At 45.3% G+C, this 22,352-nt stretch overlaps 1 protein-coding gene across 2 annotated transcripts in view; it reads left to right on the top strand.

Annotated features, from left to right (window-relative positions):
• Positions 1–22,352, top strand: part of B4GALNT4 (beta-1,4-N-acetyl-galactosaminyltransferase 4) — an 87,549-nt gene that overhangs the window by 4,608 nt on the left and 60,589 nt on the right. For both annotated transcript variants that reach the window (XM_056526887.1, XM_056526888.1), the window contains exons 3-6: positions 15,399–15,502; positions 15,587–15,679; positions 19,342–19,437; positions 19,539–19,629. In XM_056526887.1, coding sequence (XP_056382862.1) covers positions 15,399–15,502; positions 15,587–15,679; positions 19,342–19,437; positions 19,539–19,629 — 384 coding nt within the window. The remainder of the gene's footprint in view (positions 1–15,398; positions 15,503–15,586; positions 15,680–19,341; positions 19,438–19,538; positions 19,630–22,352) is intronic.

The following is a 22,352-nucleotide window of genomic DNA, read 5'->3' as shown; positions in this document are numbered from 1 at the left end:
TTTTTCAAATTAACTGGTGCCAGAAAGTTAAACAGATTTGTAAATTACTTCTATTTAAACATCTTAATCCTTCCAGTACTTAACAGCTGCTGTATGCTACACAGGAAGTTGTATAGTTCTTTTCTGTCTGACCACAGTGCTCTCTGCTGACACCTTTGTCCATGTCAGGAACTGTCCAGAGCAGGATACGTTTGCTATGGGGATTTGCTCCTACTCTGGACAGTTCCTGACATGGACAGAGGTGTCAGCAGAGAGCACTGTGGTCAGACGGAAAAGAAAAAAAAAAAAAAAAAGTACTGGAAGGATTAAGATTGTTTAATAAAAGTAATTTGCAAATCTGTTTAATTTTCTGGAGCCAGTTGTTATGAAAACAATTGTTATCCACCGGAGTACTCCTTTTTAAGGCAGGGGGTTCTAACCAGGTGCCCTCAGCTGTTGCAAAACTACAACTCCCAGCATGCCCAGACAGCCTTTGGCTGTCCGGGCTTGCTGGAAATTGTAGTTTTGCAACATCTGTTAGCAAGTTAATGTTTTACCCTGGCATTTCTCATATTGTGTTAAAGCCATTGGAATAACACCACCATCTTAAAAAAATAGAAAAAATAAAAAGCTAATAAAAAATACCGTATCCAGAACATATTGCATTAAAAAAATGCTAAATAAATCACAAGGGCCCAAAAAAGAGTGAGCTAAAACACCCCAAACAGAAAAGCATTGTAGTACATTACATATCTAAGTATCTGTGTTGTTAGTACTAGTTTTTATGCAGAAGAAAAAAAATTACTACCTGAAAAGAAATGCTACCTGGTATATCACAGAAAAAAACGTGTTTTACATGTGTTTTTTGTATGTTTCTAGCATCTGTTTTTGGCTCACAAGTCCCTCTGTTCTGCTGCTCACTCATTCTGACATCCACTGCTCATGAAGGGCCATGCCCAAGGCAAGCACTTACCATGTATTCACTTCCTCTCTACGTCTGTTGTGTTCTTTCTTTTCATCCAATCACTGCAGGCTGTTCTGCAACCCCCTCCTCTCTCTTCATACTGCAGTCTAATAGACAGGACAGGAGTGAGCACAGAGGAGTTCTAGTCCCGCCCTGTGCTTCAGCTGGGACAAAGATGATGCGGCAGCCGGACAGGATTATGTTCTAGGGGGTTTGGGGCTTTTTTATAAGCCATGATTTCTATAAAAAGGAAGTAACATTTTCTTATGCAGTATATTAGAAAGGTTCATGTTTTGCCAAGAGTTTCAGCGTAGAAAAAGTGTTTGATTCTGACAGTGCCCATTTAATGTACTTTATTTATCATTGCTTTCCTGAAATTTAATTTGGCGCCAAATTTTTGCGCAGTTAGTTTTTGCGCAATTTCAAAAGACACTTTCTGCAAAACTGATTGTGAAATGTAGTGAATCAAAGGTGCAAAAAAAAAAATATATAAAAAAATAAAAAAGTGCACAAGAATTCAAAAAATAACCAAAATTCATACCACCTCTTTTTTGCGTTAGATAAGTGACATCCTAAAGGGATTATTCATTTGCGCAACATTAATCCAGAATGCAGGTTTGATCAAATCTAAAGTTCTATTATATTGCTGGGCTGGCAGTGTTTTGGGTCACTAACCTTAGCTGTATAAAGACCTGATGTAGGGTTGCCACCTGGCCAGAATTTTACCGGTACAACTGGTATTTTGGCCACCCTGACGGTATTTTAATATTAAAAATACCGGCAATACAATGGCCGGTATTTATCCAACCAATCCTCCAACTCCCGGAATGTTGCACCGTATACTATACCAGTGTTTCCCAACCAGGGGTGCCTTCAGTTGTTGCAAAACTACAACTCCCAGCATGCCCAGACAGCCGTTGGCTGTCCTGGCATGCTGGGAGTTGTAGTTTTGCAACAGCTGGAGGCACCCCTGTTTGGGGAACATTGACCTATACTATATATACTACTATATAGTCCAACATGCTGTGAGTTGTAGTTTTTGTTTGGGGCAGCTGCTGAGCCACAGGCTGTATCAGGGCATGTTGGGAGTTGTAGTTAGTAACTAACTGCAATTTAAAGTAAAACTGTCAGCTTGCTCCCCCCCACACTAACCAGCGGTACTGGCTGATGCGTGGGGACGCTGATCAGTTTGATGTTTACTGTACCCGGATCCGCCCAGCCGATATCATCGTTTTTCCCTATATGCTAATGAAGTGCTAACTGGTAGGGATCGTCCGATTATCGGTTTGGCCGATATTATCGGCCGATATTCACAATTTTGGACATTATCGGTATTGGCAATTACCTTGCCGCTAGTCCGATAATGCCCATACCGTACCCCCTCACCGCCTGGCCAGAGTCCGCCGCTGCCCCATTGCCTCCCCCATCCCTGGTTTTATAATCACCTGTTCCTGGGGTCTGCGCTACTTCTGGCTCCTGCGATGTCCTGTGTTACGCTGTGCGCTGCGCAATGTCAAGTGACATCCTCAACGCGACATCACCGTCAGTCCGCACAGTGACAGCTCAGGATGTCCCCAGAGCCAGAAGTAGCACGGACCCTGGGAACAGGTAATTATAAAACCGGGAATAGGGGAGGCAATGGGGCAGCGGCGGTGGCTGGATTAAGGATTGGCAGGGGGCGGCAGTCTCTGGGCAGAGGATAGGTAGGGGGGGGGGGGGCGGTGGCGGTAGTAGGACTCAGGAGGACCCCAGGACAGACAGGGGGAGAGAAACAGGTGGCGGCGGCAAAAGCCGCTGCAGTTCATTGATTTAAAGCGCTCGCTTTAAATCAATGATCTGCAGCGCGCCGCCAGGATGGGTGATAAATAGCCGATAACTCATACCGGAATATCGGTATAAATTATCGGCCTTAACCTCCACAGATTATCGTTATCGGCCCTAAAAAATCGATATCGGTCGATCCCTACTAACTGGCACAGGCGGTGTTAACTGGCACTTTGACGTCAGCACCGCCCAGCTCATCAATATTCCTCCCCTCCCTCCGCCTCTACCTCTTCTCCCCTCTCTGTAATGAAGATGGAGGGGCGGAATATTGATGAGCTGGGTGGCGCTGCGGCGGTGACGTCAGAGTGCCGGTTACCCTGCCTGTGCCAGTTAGCACTTAATTAGCATATAAGGAAAAATGAAGATATTGGCAAAATGGCCGGGCGGATCTGGGCACAGTAAGCATCAAACTGATCCCCCGCATTATCAGCCAGTACCGCTGGTTAGTGCGGGGGGAGCAAGCTGACATTTTTCCTTTTAATAAAAATTAAAAAAAAATCAGAGTCAAATCAAAACAAAAATGATACTGTTAAAAACTACAGACCAAGGCGCAAAAAAATTAGCCCTCATTCAGGACCATATAAGGAGAAATAAAAAAAAAAAAAGAGAAATGCCCCCCCAAACAATTTGTGCATTTGCTTTGAACCGGTCAGGATGCCATGTCATGTGACTGCAGGGCTTCAGGAGAACGCCACGTCCTTTGGTGGCCAGTGTTTACATTGGCCATGACCAGTAAACCACAGCCATGGGGAACGAAGTTGGGACTTGGCGGGATCACTGGAACACTAAGGGGAGATTTATCAAAACCCGTGAAAAGTTCACCAGTTGCCCATAGCAACCAATCACATCGCTTCTTTCATTTTTCACAGGCCTTGTTAAGAATGAAAGAAGCCATCGGATTGGTTGCTATGGGCAACCGGGCAACTTTTCACGGGTTTTGATAAATCTCTCCTGAATGTTTTAATGTTTTTATTCCAAATGTGAATATTATAAACCAAATTTCTCAAATTCCCATTCAGGCTTAAGCTCGGGAACCCTAGAAGTTAAAATATAACTTTTATTAGTTTAAAAAAAAAAAAAAAAAAAAAATGTATAGGATTGGTGAGAATACAAAACAATAATGTGAATTAAAATCACAATTAGCACCTTGACCCATGATAAAGCCGGTACAGCCTGCGAAACGTCGGGGGGAAGCCCGACAATTTGTGTTTAATTTTAAATAGCAACACTTGGATCAGTATACTTATCAAACAATGCTGGAAGGGAGTGGATAGCTCCAAAATATCAGTTAGATACCCGGTTGGGAATAATCTCCAGCACTGATATCAATACAAGAGGAATGTAAAAAATTTACCCTAGACTGACCAAGTGATTGTGATTTTAATTCACATTATTGTTTTGTATTCTCACCAATCCTATACATAGGGCTGGGCGGTATGACCAAATGTGTTTATCAAGGTATTTTTTAAACTTTTGGCGGCTCCACGGTATATAGCGGTATTTTCTAGCCCCCCATATTAATTATCAACCCACATCCCCATCGGGGTAAATACTCACATGTCACCCACAAGCGCTGCCCTCCTCGTCCTGTTTGTTGCGGCCACTGACACTCTATACTGTGCGGTATCCCTATGTCCGGGCTGCAAAAGGTAAACAAAATAAACTTTAACGCACCTACGTCGGCCTTACACTGGGGACGGGAACGTCGGAGAGCCATCAGCCTATCACCGGCCGCAGTGATGTTCCGCCTCGGCCGGTGATAGGCTGAGCCCACTGTCATGTAAGAAGCTGGCTTCTTACATGACAGTGTGCTCAACCTCTCACCGGCCGAGGCGGAACGTCGCTGCGGCCGGTGATAGGCTGACGGCTGTCCGGTGCATTGCCGTAGAATGAGATTTGCCATAGAATGAGATGGTCCGCCTCCATCACATCCTATTGGCTCTCTTGTCACGTGACATATTTAAACGTCACGCATCGATGCGCACAGCAGTGTCAGTTTGGCTATCACAGGGAGAGGATCTCCTCACCCTGTGATAGCTGAAGCTGCACGGAGCTCTCATGGCCTCTGTGGCCCGACAGAAGTGCACACACGTACGCAGCTCATACGGCTGCCTCATTTACTGTTGATCCACAGCGCTATCGGGATCCCGATGCCGCTGTCATCAGTGTGCGTCCCCGCGAGCACCCCACGCCCGCAGCTGTACTCCACGTCCTCCGCCCCCCGCAGCTCTACTCCCCGTCCCGTTAACGCTCAGGGAGCGGGGGACAGAAAGTAGAGCATCGGGCGCAGGTTAAGTTATTCGCGTAGTGCTGCGCATGCGCAGTACTACTTTACTTGCGCCCGATGCTCTACTTTCTGTTCCCCGCTCCCTGAGCGTTAACGGGACGGGGAGTAGAGCTGCGGGCGTGGGGCGCTCGCGGGGACGCACACTGATGACAGCGGCATCGGGCATAGGAATCCCCATAGGCTGTGGATCTCTCCCTGAGCGTTAACAGGGGACGGGGAGTAGACCTACGGGGGACGGGGAGTAGACCTACGGGGGGCGGGGAGTAGAGCTACGGGCGACGGGGAGTGGAGCTGCGGGGGACGGGGAGTGGAGCTGCGGGGGACGGGGAGTGGAGCTGCGGGGGACGGGGAGTGGAGCTGCGGGCGTGGGGCGCTCGTGGGGACGCACACTGATGACAGCGCCATCGGGCATAGGGATCCCGATAGCGCTGTGGATGTAATAATAGAGTAAATGTATATGAGGCAGCCGTATGAGCTGCGTACATGTGTGAACTTCTGTCGGGCCACAGAGGCCATGAGAGCTCCGTACAGCTTCAGCTATCACAGGGTGAGGAGATCCTCTCCCTGTGATAGCCAAACTGACACTACTGTGCGCATCGATGCGTGACGTTTAAATATGTCACGTGACAAGAGAGAGCCAATAGGATGTGATGGAGGCGGACCATCTCATTCTATGGCAAATCTCATTCCACGGCAATGCACCGGCATCCCCAGGAAACTAGTGAGGCCGGTACCGGACCAACGGGACGTGAGTTAAAGTTTATTTTGTTTATTTTCTGCAGCCCGGGCATAGGGATACCGCACAGTATAGAGCAGTGGTCTTCAACCTGCTGAGTTGGCTGTCCGGGCATGCTGGTAGTTGTAGTTTTGCAACATCTGGAGGTCCGCAGGTTGGAGACCACTGGTATAGAGTTTCAGCGCCAGCGGCCGCAACAAACAGGATGAGGAGGGCAGCGCATGCAGGTGACTTGTGAGTAGTACCCTGATGGGGACAGCGCTGGGCTAATAATTAATTGGGGCGGGGGGGGGGCAGAACAGCGCTCGCAGGTCACATAGGATTATTTCCCTGATGTGGGGAGAGCGCAGCGCAGGGCTGATTCATTCATTCCCGAGGGGGAGGGGCCAAACCGGTATTGCGGTATGGGTTAAAATTCATGTCATGCAGCACAAAAATTTCGGTATTCGGTATGAACCGGTATACCGCCCAGCCCTACCTATACATTTAAATAAATAAATAAAACTAATAAAAGTTATATTTTAACTTATAGGGTTCCCGAGCTTGGGATATTAGTCCCAGGAGGGCGTAAGCCTGAATGGGAATTTGAGAAATTTATTTGTTAACCCGGGGAATACCTTTATGGGTAATTTGGATTCATATATCCTATTATAAACCAAGACACTTCCCAGGGACAAAATGTCAAATACAACAGGACCAGCTGTATACAGAGGCAGCGCAGTTTGCACTTCTAGACGGATGTGGGTTATACTGAGGGCAGGTTATACTTGGGGCTGGAAAGTTTGGATTTACTCAGCAAGAAGCAACATGTTTTACTTAAAGTAAGTAGGTCTCTGGTCATGTGTTACTGTAGTCCACCAGAAGCGGGGGGATGGGCTGCCTTTGATCTTATATGATCTGTAAGTGTATATCGGTGACTAGTTCTTCTTTTTGAAGTGACTGGTTTCATGGTGCCTGGTTTAGGTTTCCAAACTGGGACTAGAGGGGGGTTTACGATGAAAGGCTTCCATTCAGAGCAGTCTCTATTTAGTCTGGGCACGCTCTCAGTCTCTCGGAGTGCCAGGAAGAGACCGCCTATGTGTTTGGGATGCTTCATTAACTCTTTCCTTGCTCAAGAGCTGAACTACACGTTTGCACCACTTTTAAAAAAAAAATAATTTTTGTGCCCCATAATGTAACTTAGCAGCCAGGCATAAAACCTAGTGGTACCATATAAATCAGTTGTCTCAAACTGTGGCCCTCCAGATGTTGCAAAACTTCAACTCCCAGCATGCCCAGACAGCCGTTGGCTGTCTGGGCATGCTGGGAGTTGTAGTTTTGCAACATCTGGAGGGCCATCGTTTGAGACCCCTGATATAAATGCTCTGATATAAGTGCGCAATGTGAGACCATATAGTTTCTGCATTACGCTGGACTGGACAACCTTATTTGTAGTTTTTAGAAGTCATTTAGATATTTAAAGGGGTACTCCGGTGGAAACCTTCTTTTATTTTTTATTTTTTTTAAATCAACTGGTGACAGAAAGTTAAACAGATTTGTAAATCACTTCTATTAAAAAATCTTAATCCTTCCAGTACTTTTTAGGGGCTGTATACTAAAGAGAAATGCATTTCCTGTGATGTCCTGACCACAGTGCTCTCTGCTGACCTCTGCTGTCTATTTTAGGAACTGTCCAGAGCAGCATATGTTTGCTATGGGGATTTTCTCCTGTTCTGGACAGTTCCTAAAATGGACAGCAGAGGTCAGCAGAGAGCACCATGGTCAGGACATCACAGGAAATGCATTTCTTTTTTTTGTATTTCTCTTTAGTATACAGCCCCTAAAAAGTACTGGAAGGATTAAGATTTTTTAATAGAAGTGATTTACAAATCTGTTTAACTTTCTGTCACCAGTTGATTTGATTTAAAGGGGTATTCCATGACAAAAAAAAAAAAAATGTTCATATCGGCTGGCTCCAGAAAGTTAAACGGATTTGTAAATTAGTTGTGTATGCAGAGAAGAAAGAGCCGGCACTGACAAAAATAAGTGTAAGGGTAGGTACGGACAGTTCACTGGAAAGGAGGCGGCACTTGTAATCCTATAGCGGCAGTGCTCAACCAATGAGGATAAACAGTCCAAAAGCAAAGAAGCACAGAAGGCGGCACTCACCATGCAGGATGTCTTTTAATCACCGTTCGGGAACAGGATACAGGTAGCAGGCGGGGGAGTGGGGTGGAGAACGGGGCTGCCAGAATTAGTTGTTTCGTGCGCCTTGCGCACTTACTCTAGCCGGATCTGGCAGATTTATAAATTGCTTCTATTAAAAAAGCTTAATCCTTCCAGTACTTATCAGCTGCTGAAGTTAAGTTGTTCTTTTCTGTCTGACAACAGTGCTCTCAGCTGACACCTCTGTCTGTCTCAGGAACTGTCCAAACTGTGCTATGGGGATTTGCTGCTACTCTGGACAGTTCCCGAGACAGACAGAGGTGTCAGCACAGGGCACTGTTGACAGAAAAGAACAACTGTAATTCAGCAGCTGATAGGTACTGGAAGGATTAAGATTTTTTAATAGAAGTAATTTACAAATCTGTTTAACTTCCTGGAGCCAGCAAAACATTTTTTTTTTTTTTTTTTTTTTTTTTTTTTTTCATGAAATACCCCTTTAATGGGTGTTATTGCTCAATGGCTTCAGCACCGAGCGTTAATATCCTAATATAGACAGTTATCATTACAGTACAGAGGGCAAGTATACTATGTGAGCTCATCCTATGCAGATCATTGTGGGTGGACTCCTAAAGTTATTTATAACCGGTGCCCAGGAGTATAGGATTTCTAGACATTTATGTTGTATTCTGACATAGGATATTAGACGGATAACCGCGGATCTGAAGTCTGTCTGTCTGAAATACCTGTTGTTCAGTCAGATGCAATAGTCATAGCCTTAGGTTTGTACCGCAGATGTGTGATACGTGCTGCGAATCAGTTATAGGTTTCGGATGTAGGTTACTCTTATTCGATGGGGCTAACACACATCTACCTGGAGTGGAATCCGCACTTGTCAAAGATGTGATGAGAGATTGTTTTTTTTTGTGTTATTCTTTATAAATCTGTGAGAAAAACTGTGATTTGCAGAGCCGATTCCTATTAAAAACAATGGGAAGTGGAATCCCTATGGGTTTGCAGATTGCAGTGTGAGATCCATGTCAGAATCCTTGTTTTTTTTACACTGTGTGAACAAGGCCTTTATGTTACTTTCACACTGCAGTGTCTGTCCTGTTTTTAGCAAGAATGCTCACGCTTCAGAGGTTCCTGTAGGCGCCCATTAAACCAGTGATAGTAAAGAGAATTTGTTTGGCTCCGGTGGGTATAACTTCTATTTGTTGTACGTTATTGCTCAAGAGACTGTACTATTCCACATAAAGGCTTTCAGGGGAAAAAAAAAAAAAGCAGCGTACGCTTATGCATTGTAGATATATATTGGTTCCATATACTTCAGTGTGAAAGTGTTCTCTGTGTGATATGTTATGCAAGTAGGGCGGACTGATATCTTTTGTCTAAGGACTGTTTTAGGCTGCATTCACACCACATTTTTGCAATACAGTTCCCGTATTAGGTTTTTGAAGAAAAATGGATTCCTCAAAACCGGACTAAACTGTATCAAAACGTACAAACTTCAACCCGTATATGGTATGAAAAATGATGTCCGGTTGCATCCTTTTTTTTAAAGAGGTATTTAAAGGGGTATTCCAGGATTTTTTTTTTATTTGACTATGCTACAGGGGCTGTAACATTAGTGTAGTTCATAATACAGTGTCTGTAACTGTGTGTGATGGTTTCCTCACAATTCTCCTGTGATTTTCACTCCAATATTTCTTTTTAACAGCATACAAAATGACTGTTGACTCAGATTTTTCCCAGCTTGCAATGCGGCCGAGACCTGACATCACTAGTCAGCTGATGACAGGGAGCCTGTCTGCTTCATTGGGTGGAGGGATCGCTTGGTGGGAGAGAGATCAATCTGCAACTATTGCAACAGCTGGAGGCACCCTGATTGAAAACCACAGGTCTTTTGAATGGATGCAGCTCGTTTATGTTTCAATGGGTGGGGTGGCTGATGTGTGGGAGGGAGGAAAATGGAATTGTGGGATTTGTAGTAAAAAAAAAAAGAGAAAAGTCAAACAGGAAATACCAGTTCACAAAAAGCTAGCCACAGTGTTATGGTGATCTCACAACATAGCCATTTAGCCCCAAGACAAGTGCAGATCCTTCCTAAGCATGTCCATTACTGTCTGCCAGGTACGTACTAAAATCACCTTATGCTGGATAACCCCTTTAACTTTTCACTCCATTTTGAATAAAGTTTCACTTGTTTGATTGAAATTCTAAGAAAAAAATTTATTTTGCAAAGTCAAAAACCGTATGGTGCAAACTGAATGGAACCGGTTCTGCATGTTCCCATTGACTACCATGTTAAAAAATAAAATAAAAATAAATAAATAAATAATGGTAGTCTACGGTTTTGGGTACAGGTAAAGCAAAACGGCGAAACCCTATAAGACGCAAAATGGAATAAACCGGATGATGCGTTTGACGTACGGTTTACTATGTTAAGTCAATGCATACGGCTTTCTGTACGGTTCCGTACTGTTTTTAACTTGAAACCGTATACGGGAACTGTATAGCAAAAACAGGGTGTGCATGCGGCCTTACACAGTGCGATTTTCGGCTAAACAGGCAGATAGTACCTGTCTAAGAGGTCGAACCGTCAAACGAATAAACAAATTCTTGTTTTAGCAAAGTCCCATTCATTGACCCCACGCATTCCTGTTATGTGGGAGCCTGTGCGGCTGATGATTGATGGAAGTAAACGATCAATGAGATTAGTGCTTGTATCCAGTAGTCTGTCTGTCTGTAAGGAAGTGTTTCTCAACCAGGGTGCCTCCAGCTGTTGCAAAACTACAACTGCCAGCATGCCCGGACAGCCAACGGCTGTCCGGGCATGCTGGGACTTGTTGTTTTTCAACAACTGAAGGCACCCTGGTTGGGAAACACTGCTGTAAGTGCTCTAAGGCAGTGGTCCACAACCATATCTTGACCTCATGACCCATGCTCTGCGGCTCACCTTGTGAATTATAACAATATGCACAGACTACTAACATATTATATCCACCAAACGATGGCAAATGGAATATTCTATTGTTACAATTAGAGATGAGGGAACTTACAGTAAATTCGATTCGTCACGAACTTCTCGGCTCGGCAGTTGATGTCTTATCCTGCATACATTAGTTTAGCCTTCAGGTGCTCCGGTGGGCTGGAAAAGGTGGATACAGTCCTAGGAAAGAGTCTCCTAGTACTGTATCCACCTTTTCCAGCCCACAGGAGTAGGGATCGACCAATATAATTTTTTTTAGGGACGATAATCGGTGGAGGTTAGGGCCAATAACTCATACCGATATTCCGGTATAAGTTATCGGCTATTTATCCCCCCGCAACACCGCTGCAGATCATTGATTTAAAGCGGGCGCTTTAACTCAATGCACTGCAGTGGCTTTTGCGGTGCCATAGGCCGCCGCCGCCGCCACCCGCTACTCTCCCCCTGCCTGTCCGGGACTGAGTCCTATCACTGCCACCGCACCCCCCACCGCCACGACCGCCCCCCCCCCCCCCGATCTGCCGCGCCGCGACCGCCCACGTCAACCCCCCCCCCCCCCCCCCCGATCTGCCGCACCACATCCGCCGACCCGCCGCACCGCGTCGCACCCCCCACCGCACCGCCCCGGCCACATTGCCTCCCCCATCCCCGGTTTTATAATTACCGGGGCCCGGGGTCCACTCTACATCTGGCTCCGGTGGCGTCCTCCTGAGCTGTCACTGTGCGCACTGACTGTGACGTCGCACACGTCATGTCACTCGTCATTGCGCACAGCGTAACGCAGGATGCAGCAGGAGCCAGAAGTAGCGTTGGCCCCGGAAACAGGTAATTATAAAACCGGGGATGGGGGAGGCAATGGGGCCGGGGCGGTGTGGTGGGGGGTGTGACGCGGTGCGGCGGGGAGGTGCGGGGGGCATTATCGGCTTATCAGCAAGGTAATTGCCGATACCGATAATGCCCAAAATCGTGATTATCGGCCGATTTAATATCGGCCAAACCGATATTCGGTTGATCCCTACACGTGAAAGCTGAACTAATTTATTTAGGATAAGTCATCAACTGCCGAGCCGAGAAGTTTGTGACGAATAGAATTTATTGTAAGTTCGCTCATCTCTAGTTACAATCTTTTGATGCTGTTCACAGTTCTCTGTACGGAGCCATAAGCATCAAAACACTTTAGAAACACGTGTCCATATGTATTTGTGTATGTCTCCTATGGCTCATTGACTTTCTAACACTAGACTATTGCATAAGGTCGAGTATTTCAGACTGCATACATGGCAAATGTCACTACAAATCCAAAATGGGCATATGCTGCATGCAGATTTTGCAGCTGCTACATCGAAAGTGGTGAAAACCTGCAAAAAAGACCACAAGAAAAGAGAATTCTGCTAATTTAAAGGGTTACTCAGCCCCTAGACATCTTATCTCCTATCCGTAGGATAGGGATTAAAATGTCTGATCGTGGGGGTCCCGGCCACGCCCCCTCAATGCAAATCCGCTGCTGAAATTGTTTCACGCAAAGAAAGAACATGTTCATTCATTCATTGCGTGGAAGTCCGCGAACACTGCATAGCCATAAATGGTGACGGCGCAGTGCCGCGTGGTCCTACCGCCGAAGTATTGTGGCATCGGCCGCCAGAATGGAATCTCCGCTCGCGCGATTCCGTTCATAATCTGTAGTGTGAACATACCCTTAGGAAGAAGCAACTGCACCACTCTTCCTCTACACAGGTATTTACAGTAAATGTGCAGATCTGCGGCAGATTTGGACTGCCCTACTAACTTCAATACGGAAGTCCAAATCCCATCAAGTCTGCAAGAAATCTGCTCATGTGAACATACCCAAAAAGTGGTGGAATTTGCAGTGAAAATCCACAAAAGAATTTTATGAGATGCAAGTTTAACAATCGGCACTTCAGGTGAATTTCTGTGAAAAATTCCTCAGTACTTGGATGAATTAGTGAAATTCCACCTACATACCTGGTACTGTAGACCACTGAACATTTTCTGTGCACAAATCCATATGGAATAGCTTTCAGTGTTTCCGCTATGTATGCATTTGAACCTATGTTAGGGTCACATTGGTCATATTTTTTCATTCTTAAAGGAGTACTCCACCGGCCAGCGTGGTACTAAATGTTCTGAACGCTGTTTTTGCGCTGTGGGGGTCGGCTACGCCCCCTCCTGATGTCATAGCCATGCCCCTCATTGCAAGCTTATGGGAGGGGGCATGACAGGCATCACACCCCCTCCCAGAGATTTGCATTGAGTGGGTGTGGCCGTGACATCACGAGGGGGGCGTGGCTGACCCCCGCAGCGCGCAAACAGCGTTCAGAGCATTTAGTTCCATGCTTGCCAGTGGAGTACCCCTTTTAAACAATCCACAGAGAAATCCACCAGTCATTTTGGTGCAGAATCCATGGTTGTGAATTTTACTACGGACCCATAGGTAATTCGCAGCAGTACATTATATTGTAGATTTTACTACACATCCATAGGTAATACACAGCAGTACATAATATTGTAGATTTTACTACGGACCCATAGGTAATCCGCAGCAGTACATTATATTGTGGATTTTACTACGGATCCATAGGTAATCCGCAGCAGTACATTATATTGTGGATTTTACTACGGACCCATAGGTAATCCGCAGCAGTACATTATATTGTAGATTTTACTACACATCCATAGGTAATACACAGCAGTACATAATATTGTAGATTTTACTACGGACCCATAGGTAATCCGCAGCAGTACATTATATTGTAGATTTTACTACACATCCATAGGTAATACACAGCAGTACATAATATTGTAGATTTTACTACGGACCCATAGGTAATCCGCAGCAGTACATTATATTGTGGATTTTACTACGGATCCATAGGTAATCCGCAGCAGTACATTATATTGTGGATTTTACTACGGACCCATAGGTAATCCGCAGCAGTACATAATATTGTAGATTTTGACTTTCCCTTTGGCATCGTTTGAGAAAATTCACCACAGATCAATTACAGAAATTGACATGCTGGGGATTGCTAAACACACACCACAGGTCAGTTTCTGCATGGGAAAAAAAATCCACCGTATGTGGATGGGATTTGCAAAATGTTGTCCTAATCCCAGATTTTACCTGTACAACAAGGAAAATTCACAGCTGTTCTGCTGCATGCGAACCTACCCTGAATCTTAAAGTGTAACTGTCGTTAACTAAAACATTTTCTATAATGTAGATATCATTATATGTATATTTGTAATATACTTTGGTTAAAAATATTTTCTTCATTGTCCCTACAGCTATCGTATGTGTGTCTCTGTGAGGAGACCACATACAGGAAGTGTAGGTGGACAAGCAGGGCTCTGTGCAGTGAGGACAAGCAGGGCTCTGTGCAGTGAGGACAAGCAGGGCTCTGTGCAGTGAGGACAAGCAGGGCTCTGTGCAGTGAGGACAAGCAGGGCTCTGTGCAGTGAGGACAAGCAGGGCTCTGTGCAGTGAGGACAAGCAGGGCTCTCTGTGCAGTGAGGACAAGCAGGGCTCTCTGTGCAGTGAGGACAAGCAGGGCTCTCTGTGCAGTGAGGACAAGCAGGGCTCTCTGTGCAGTGAGGACAAGCAGGGCTCTCTGTGCAGTGAGGACAAGCAGGGCTCTCTGTGCAGTGAGGACAAGCAGGGCTCTCTGTGCAGTGAGGACAAGCAGGGCTCTCTGTGCAGTGAGGACAAGCAGGGCTCTCTGTGCAGTGGGGACAAGCAGGGCTCTCTGTGCAGTGGGGACAAGCAGGGCTCTCTGTGCAGTGGGGACAAGCAGGGCTCTCTGTGCACTGGGGACAAGCAGGGCTCTGTGCAGTGAGGGCAAGCAGGGCTCTGTGCAGTGAGGGCAAGCAGGGCTCTGTGCAGTGAGGGCGCTGTGCAGTGAGGGCAAGCAGGGCTCTGTGCAGTGAGGGCGCTGTGCAGTGAGGGCAAGCAGGGCGCTGTGCAGTGAGGCTCTATGACACACTCCTGGCTCACACAGCAGGATGGTTGATGAGCCAGGAGCCTGTACAGAGCCCTGCTTGTCCTGCCCTCACTTCCTGTGTTTGGACTCCTCACAGAGACACACGGGCAATAGCTGCAGAGACAGCACTTTTTCACACAAAAAATATACAACATTTTCAATCCAATGTATAATAGAAGTATATATAAAATGGTATTATCTACATTATATAAAAAGTTTTTGGTAACAGGTACACTTTAAGTAATTTGGCGCAAACTACAGTCTTGCTAATATTGAGTTGCTCAACAAAAAGAAATCAGAAAGAGCGACACAGCTTATGTTTTATTTTTTCTACAGCTAATATGAAATCAATAAACTTCAATGTAGCATTATATCCCTGCAATCTTCAATGTATCGGTGTGTGACAGGCTCGTGCTCTAGAAAGCTGTCTATTTGCCTTAGGATAGCCATGCTGTAACCTTCTTTTATATGACCAGATGGAGAAAGACTTGAAGGAACTGATACTGCCCGAAAGACAGGGAAAGTTCAGGCCTCTCCTCCTCACTCACAAGCAGGGGACTCCAGTGAGGAACTTCCTACGGTAACACATAGCGGGTTGGTTACTTAAAGGGGAATGTAATCTCTTGAATGATCAAGCCGTGTAAGAGTTTATTTATTCCTACAGATGGACGCCCTTGGATGGAAGAGAAGCCACCGACTGTACCCTAGCCTAGAACAGGTGAACCTTACTGACACCCCTCTGCCCTGGGATGAGAAGGTGAGTGTTTTGATGTTACAACTATTGCTGTACCAAACAGTTGATAGCATCCATGCAGTGATATGAAGCTACAGGCTCTGTTGGGCCTAGTTTCATTGAATCTCTTGGAGGAGTCCTTAGTACTGCCAGGTAAGTAGGGCTCAACTTAAAGGGAATCTGTTATCAGTGTCACCGGCCCTCACCTATTGGTACAGGCGTGTAGTGCAGGTGACACTTATGATAATGATACCTACTTATCTCCGATCTGTGGTCCCATTCATCTGTTATCTTCGTTATTGTGGCAGTAAGCTTGGTGCACGGTAGGAGCATTCTGATGTCACCGCTGCTTCTTCCCCTGCTCACAGCTGGACCCAGCAGAGAAGCAGCAACAGAGACCTCAGCGTGCTCCTGCCCTGCACCAAGCCTGCCGACAGAATAAGTAGGATAACAGACAAACAGGACCACAGATTGGTGATAGGTAAGTATCATTATCATCAGTGTAACCCACACTATACACCTGTACCAACAGGTTGGTACGGGTAACACTGATGACAGATTCCCTTTTAAATTAAAATCCATTTTTATGTTAAGTAGCAAAAAAAAACACGTTATTTTCTATCCATTTTGTACAAGTCTGTTTTAGGAAAAAGGTAAGTAGTAACTGGTTTTGTTGCCATCAAAGGTATTGTTTCTCACTTTTCCCAAGATTGTGCTTGGCAATGCATTAAAGGGGTTAATGCAGCCCAGACTTTAGTGGTAAATTGCAGGAATATGCTACCAGTGTCCAAATGGTGGGGTTTGAACTGTTCTACTTTTGTTAACTGATAGATCAGAAATGTGCTGTGTCACTTTGTTTACTTTCTTTGGTGGCCGCATGGCAAGCTATTGGCTGTAATGGGATAACCATGTTGTCTCTGAAGAGAGCCAAGCAGATCCAACTAGAGACAATGGCACACCACTCGTGTAGCGCCGCTGCCACTTGATCGGTCATAACGTGTATCTCTGCAGAGTAAAGCAGACTATCATTGAACTAAATCTACGCTATTATTCATATCAGTTCTTATAATAAAACCACAAAGGAAGAACCTTAAAGAGTACCCGTTACCAAACTAAACTTTTCATATTCATAAGTAGAATAAGAACTGACACTCCTTTAATAATCTCTGTCATGCAGTGTAGATTGACCCGGAAGTGGTTCGCACAATACAACCAGTACTTTGTGGAGGTGCGATAGCCTGCAGCAACAGAATCTCCAAATTTCACCATGCAAGTAGAAAAGAAATAGGCTGCACTCACCATGTTTATTTCATCTGTGGTTTATTACTGTCCGGCCATGAAGGTACATACTGCGGGTGCTTTCAAGAAAAGAGTGACATATATTTTGCGCATCTAGCGCGTCCTCTGGCTCGTATACCCAAACCTACACAAACAGCTTTTTAAAACTGAAGGGCAGGAGGGGTGTTAGGACTAGTTAGGGAATATAATCTGAGGTAGTTTAGAAAATACAGTTTGATGACAGGTACTCTTTAAGTGAAAAAGGAGACGGTGACTGAAGATTGTATATTTATGAGTTGTTTGGGGTTGTTTTTCATTAGATATAGGTAGGGCTGGGCGGTATACCGGTTCATGCCGAATACCGAATTTTTTGGGCTGCACGATATGAATTTTCCCCCATACCGCAATACCGGTTGGGCCCCTCCCCCTCGGGAATGTATTATCAGCCCAGCGCAGCGCTGTCCCCACATTGGGGAACAAATCCTATGTTACCCGCCAGCGCTGTTCAGCCCCTCCCCCCAATTATTGATCAGCCCAGCGGGGTACTACTCACAGATGTCACCTGCAAGCACTGCCCTCCTCCTCTTTGTTGGGGCCGCTGGCGCTCAAACTCTATACTGTACGTCAGTGGTCTCCAACCTGCAGACCTCCAGATGTTGCAAAACTACAACTCCCAGCATGCCCGGACAGCCAACAGCTGTCCGGGCATGCTGAGAGTTGTAGTTTTGAAACAGCTGGAGGACCGCATGTTTGAGACCACTGCTGTACGCTGTATCCCTATGCCCGGGCTGCAAAAGATAAAGAAAATAAACTGTAACTTACCTACGTCGGCTAGCGTAAGGCCGACATAGGTAAGTAAAAGTTTATTTTCTGTATCTTTTGCAGCCCGGGCATAGCTATACAGCGTACAGCAGTGGTCTCCAACCTGCGGACCTCAAGCTGTTGCAAAACTACAACTCCCAGCATGCCCGGACAGCCAACGGCTGTCCGGGCATGCTGGGAGTTGTAGTTTTGCAACAAATGGAGGTCCGCAGGTTGGAGACCACTGACGTACAGTATAGAGTTCCATCGCCGGCGGCCCCCAACAAAGAGGAGGAGGGCAGTGCTTGCAGGTGACATATGTGAGTAGTACCCTGCTGGGCTGATAATTAATTAATTGGGGGGAACAGAACAGTGCTGGCGGGTCACATGATTTGGGGGGGAAGCCAAACACCGCGCACGGGTCACATGATTGGGGCGGGGGGTGAAAATACCGTTATATACCGTGGAACCGCCGTAAGTTAAAAAAATACTGTGATACACATATTTGGTCATACTGCCCAGCCCTAGATATAAGAGGCTTGTACTGATGGGCAGCAATGTGAACATAGTACCTATAATGTAAGGGCTGGATTTAGGATCATAGAATAGATGCAGTAATCTCTATTTAGTGTTGCTGTAGACTTTGATAGAGAAACACTTGCTTAGTAATACATGAACTATATTAAAGGCGCTGTCCACATGCCTTTTTAGGACATATTGAGGTCACCCTCTCAGGACCTTTTTCTCTGATCCAGAATTTGTGGACTTAAACCATCCTTAGATTACATGACTGACCATTCTTAATGGCTGCCGTGTAATACTACATGTCTCATTGGCTGCAGTGGGCAGCAGTAACTCCACCCAGGGCAACCAGTTCATTTTTGTGGGGCCTGCATTTTTAAAAGGCTTGTCCCTGAATAGTCATCATCTGTGAGCTACGGCAACTGAAAAACAAATGTCTACCTCTGTATTGGTACTTTGCACAATGTCAGTCATCTGCTACAGCAATTTCTATAAATGCATTTCTAAAAGACATAAAAGACTTTAAAGGGTACCTCTCATCAAAAAAACTTTTGATATATTATAGATTAATGTATGCAGAATAACTTTACAATTGCATGTTATTAAAAAATATGCTTCTTTCTATTTAATTTTCCACTTTGAAGAAATGACCACTAGGGGTCTCCCTACCAGTCCCGGCAGCAAGCATTTCAGACTCATGCTGGAGTCCTAAACACTACGAGCTGCCAGTCTGCTTTGTTCACAAAGGAGAACACTCAGAGCTGCCAGCCTGCTTTGTGCACAGCCTGTTTGGCTGTGAACAAAGCAGGCTGGCAGCTCTGAGTGTTTAGGACTCCAGCATGAGTCAGAAATGCTTGCTGACAGAACTGATCGGGAAAAATACAATAGAAAGAAGCATATTTTTCATTAACATGCTATTGGAAAGTTATTCAACATTCATTAATCTAAAATATATCAAAAGTTTATTTGATGAGAGGTACCCTTTAAAAGACATAAAAAGTCTTAACGTATTAGACAACACAATGGTACACAATATTTAGTAGATGCAACGCCAAATTAAATCTTTTTTTTTCTTTCTCCTAAAGTACAAAGGCAAAGTGAATCTCCATGTGTTTGAGGACTGGTGTGGAGGATCAGTGCTGCACCTCAAGACTAACCTACACTTCCCGCTGTATCCTCATGTAAGTGTTCCCTTTTTCAACAAAGGTCTCTACTTTTTTCTTACCCTCCTTTTTCTCATGTCTTCGTATCTTTTTTCTTTTTTTTCTTTTCTCCATTGTAGACTCGCACTACTGTCACTAAATTAGCCGTGTCACCCAAGTGGAAGAATTATGGATTAAGGATATTTGGATATGTACACCCGTACAAGGATGGTGAGTAGAACCTAAAAATGTCAAATTTCTTGAGTGGTGGAGTGTCTTAGTTTTACTGATTTAAATTGAATTTTAATACTGGATGTTTGTCTCACTCTTTTAGTCAGAGGAGGAAAATAAAAAAACAATTCACTTGTCAGGCAGAAAATAGTTAAACATTATCTTTGATGGGGGAGAACAATATCTTTGATGGGGAGAACAGTAATAGGAATCAATGTATAAATATCAGTTAAAGGGGTACTCCACCCCTAGACATGTTATCCCCTGTCCTGTTGTACCCAGTGTTTGTTCAGAGCGTCTGATGCAAAGCCGAAGGCTCTTGACGTCACTGTGGGGCCCGCTTGTGACGTCTTGGCCGCGACCCCTCAATGCAAGTCTATGGGAGGGGGCGTGACGGCCGTCACACCCCCTCCCATAGACTTGCATTGAAGGGGCGTGGCTGTGATGTCACAAGCTGGGCGCGTCTGTGATGTCACGAGCCTCCACCCTGCATCGCCAATCAGCTGACACAGAGCGAAGTTTGCTCCATGCACTGGATGTCTGGGGTTCCGCAGCGGAGAACGCAGGGGTCACCAGTGGCGGGACCCCCCTGATCAGACATCTTATCCCCTATCCTTTGGATAGGGAATAAGATGTCTAGGGGCAGAGTACCCCTTTAAGGCCTAGGGGACAGAAACATCAACTACTGTAATACCAATGAACAACAAAGTCCTGGTATAAAGACACAAACTCCCTTGTGTCTTAGTGACACCCATGGGGGAGTGCAGAAAACCTCCTGTCTAGAACAGGAATGAATTGCAGAATTATACACAGAAAAAATGGAGTTCAAACAACACCTTCAATATAAATATGTAAATCTTTATTAATATGTAGTTCAAACACCTTCAATATAAATATGTTAATCTTTATTAAGAATGTTTTGAATAAAAAACATACATAATGCAAAGATGAAGTGATGTAATGGTAATCCGATGCAAATAAATTGGGGCAAGGCTGGTTATTTTCATGTATAAAACAAACTGTCCGGATGCAGCATATGCCACATAGAAAATATAATTTACCACTGTGGGTTAGCCATACATGTGCTAAATATACATATACAAAATATAAAAGTGCCTCTGATATCGCCTGAGGTCTGTGCACCACCAAGCCACAGAGTACATAGTGAAATGCAGTAATAACACGGACAGCATGTGAGAAGTAGCAACAAGATCTACGTATGACCTTACCCATGTGGGATAACGAGCGATGCCCCGACCCCTACAATCATTTTGGTTTCCCTTTCTCAAGAGGTACTGTAATACCAACAAAATGGAGCCCAACCACAACCAAACTAACCCTGCAGCGCCCCTTGAGACTGAAATGCTTATTGTTCTTCTATTAAAATTGCATTCTTTGTATTTGACTTGTATTTACAGGATTTGCTTGTCTTCAGGTGAGACTGAAGAATGTGTAAATATTCTCAGATGTCTTTCATGAAGGTTTAAATGTTATACAGTCATGGCCATAAATGTTGGCACCCCTGAAGTTTTTCTCACAGAAAAGGATTGCAGTAACATGTTTTGCTATACACATATTTATTCCCTTTGTGTGTATTGGAACTAAACCAAAAAAGGGGGAAGAAAAGCAAATTGCACATAATGTCACCCCAAACTCCAAAAAGGGCTGGACAAAATCATTGGCACCCTTAAAGGAGAACTACGGGGTTGAAAACTTTATCCCCTATCTTAAGGATAGGGGATAAGTTTCAGATCGCGGGGGGTCCGACCGCTGGGGCCCCCCACGATCTCCCGTACGGGGCCACGGCTCTCTGCATAGAGAGCGCGTGTCGACCACCGCACGAGGCAGCGGCTGACACGCGCCCTCCATTTACTGCTATGGGAGAGCCGAAGCCTTGCCTTCGGCAATTTCTGGCCCTCCCATAGCAGTGTATGGAGGGGGCGTGTCAGCCACTGCTTCGTGCGGTGGTCAACACGCCCTCTCTAACCAGAGAGCCGGGGCACCGTACGGGAGATCGCGTGGGGCCCCAGCGGTCGGACCCCCCGCGATCTGAAACTTATCCCCTATCCTTAGGATAGGGGATACATTTTTCAATCCCGTAGTTCTCCTTTAACTTAATATTTGGTTGCACACCTTTTGGAAAAAAATAACTGAAATCAGTCACTTCCTATAACCATCAATAAGCTTCTTACACCTCTCAGCCGGAATGTTGGACCACTCTTCCTTTGCAAACTGCTCCAGGTCTCTCTTATTGGAAGGCGCCTTTTCCCAAGATCTCTCCACAGGTGTTCAATGGGATTTAGATCTGGACTCATTGGTGGCCACTTCAGAACTCTCCAGAGCTTTGTTTCCATCCATTTCTGGGTGCTTTTTGATGTATGTTTGGGGTCATTGTCCTGCTGGAAGACCCAAGATCTCAAACACAAACCCAGCTTTCTGACACTGGGCTGTACAGTTCGATCCAAAAACCGTTGGTAATCCTCAGATTTCATGATGCCTTGCACACATTCAAGGCACCCAGTGGCAGAGGCAGCAAAACAACCTCAAAACATCATTGAACCTCCTCCATATTTCACTGTAGGTACTGTGCTCTTTTCTTTGTAGGTCTCATTCCATTTTCGGTAAACAGTAGAATGATGTCCTTTACCAAAAAGCTCTATCTTGGTCTCATCTGTCCACAAGACGTTTTCCAGAAGGATTTTAGCTTACTCAAGTTAATTTTG

Source organism: Hyla sarda, chromosome 6 (genome assembly GCF_029499605.1).
Source record: "Hyla sarda isolate aHylSar1 chromosome 6, aHylSar1.hap1, whole genome shotgun sequence".
In the NCBI taxonomy this organism is placed as follows: Eukaryota; Metazoa; Chordata; class Amphibia; order Anura; family Hylidae; genus Hyla; species Hyla sarda.
The sequence above is the reverse complement of the archived record's forward strand: the minus strand, read 5'-3'. Positions and strand labels throughout refer to the sequence as shown.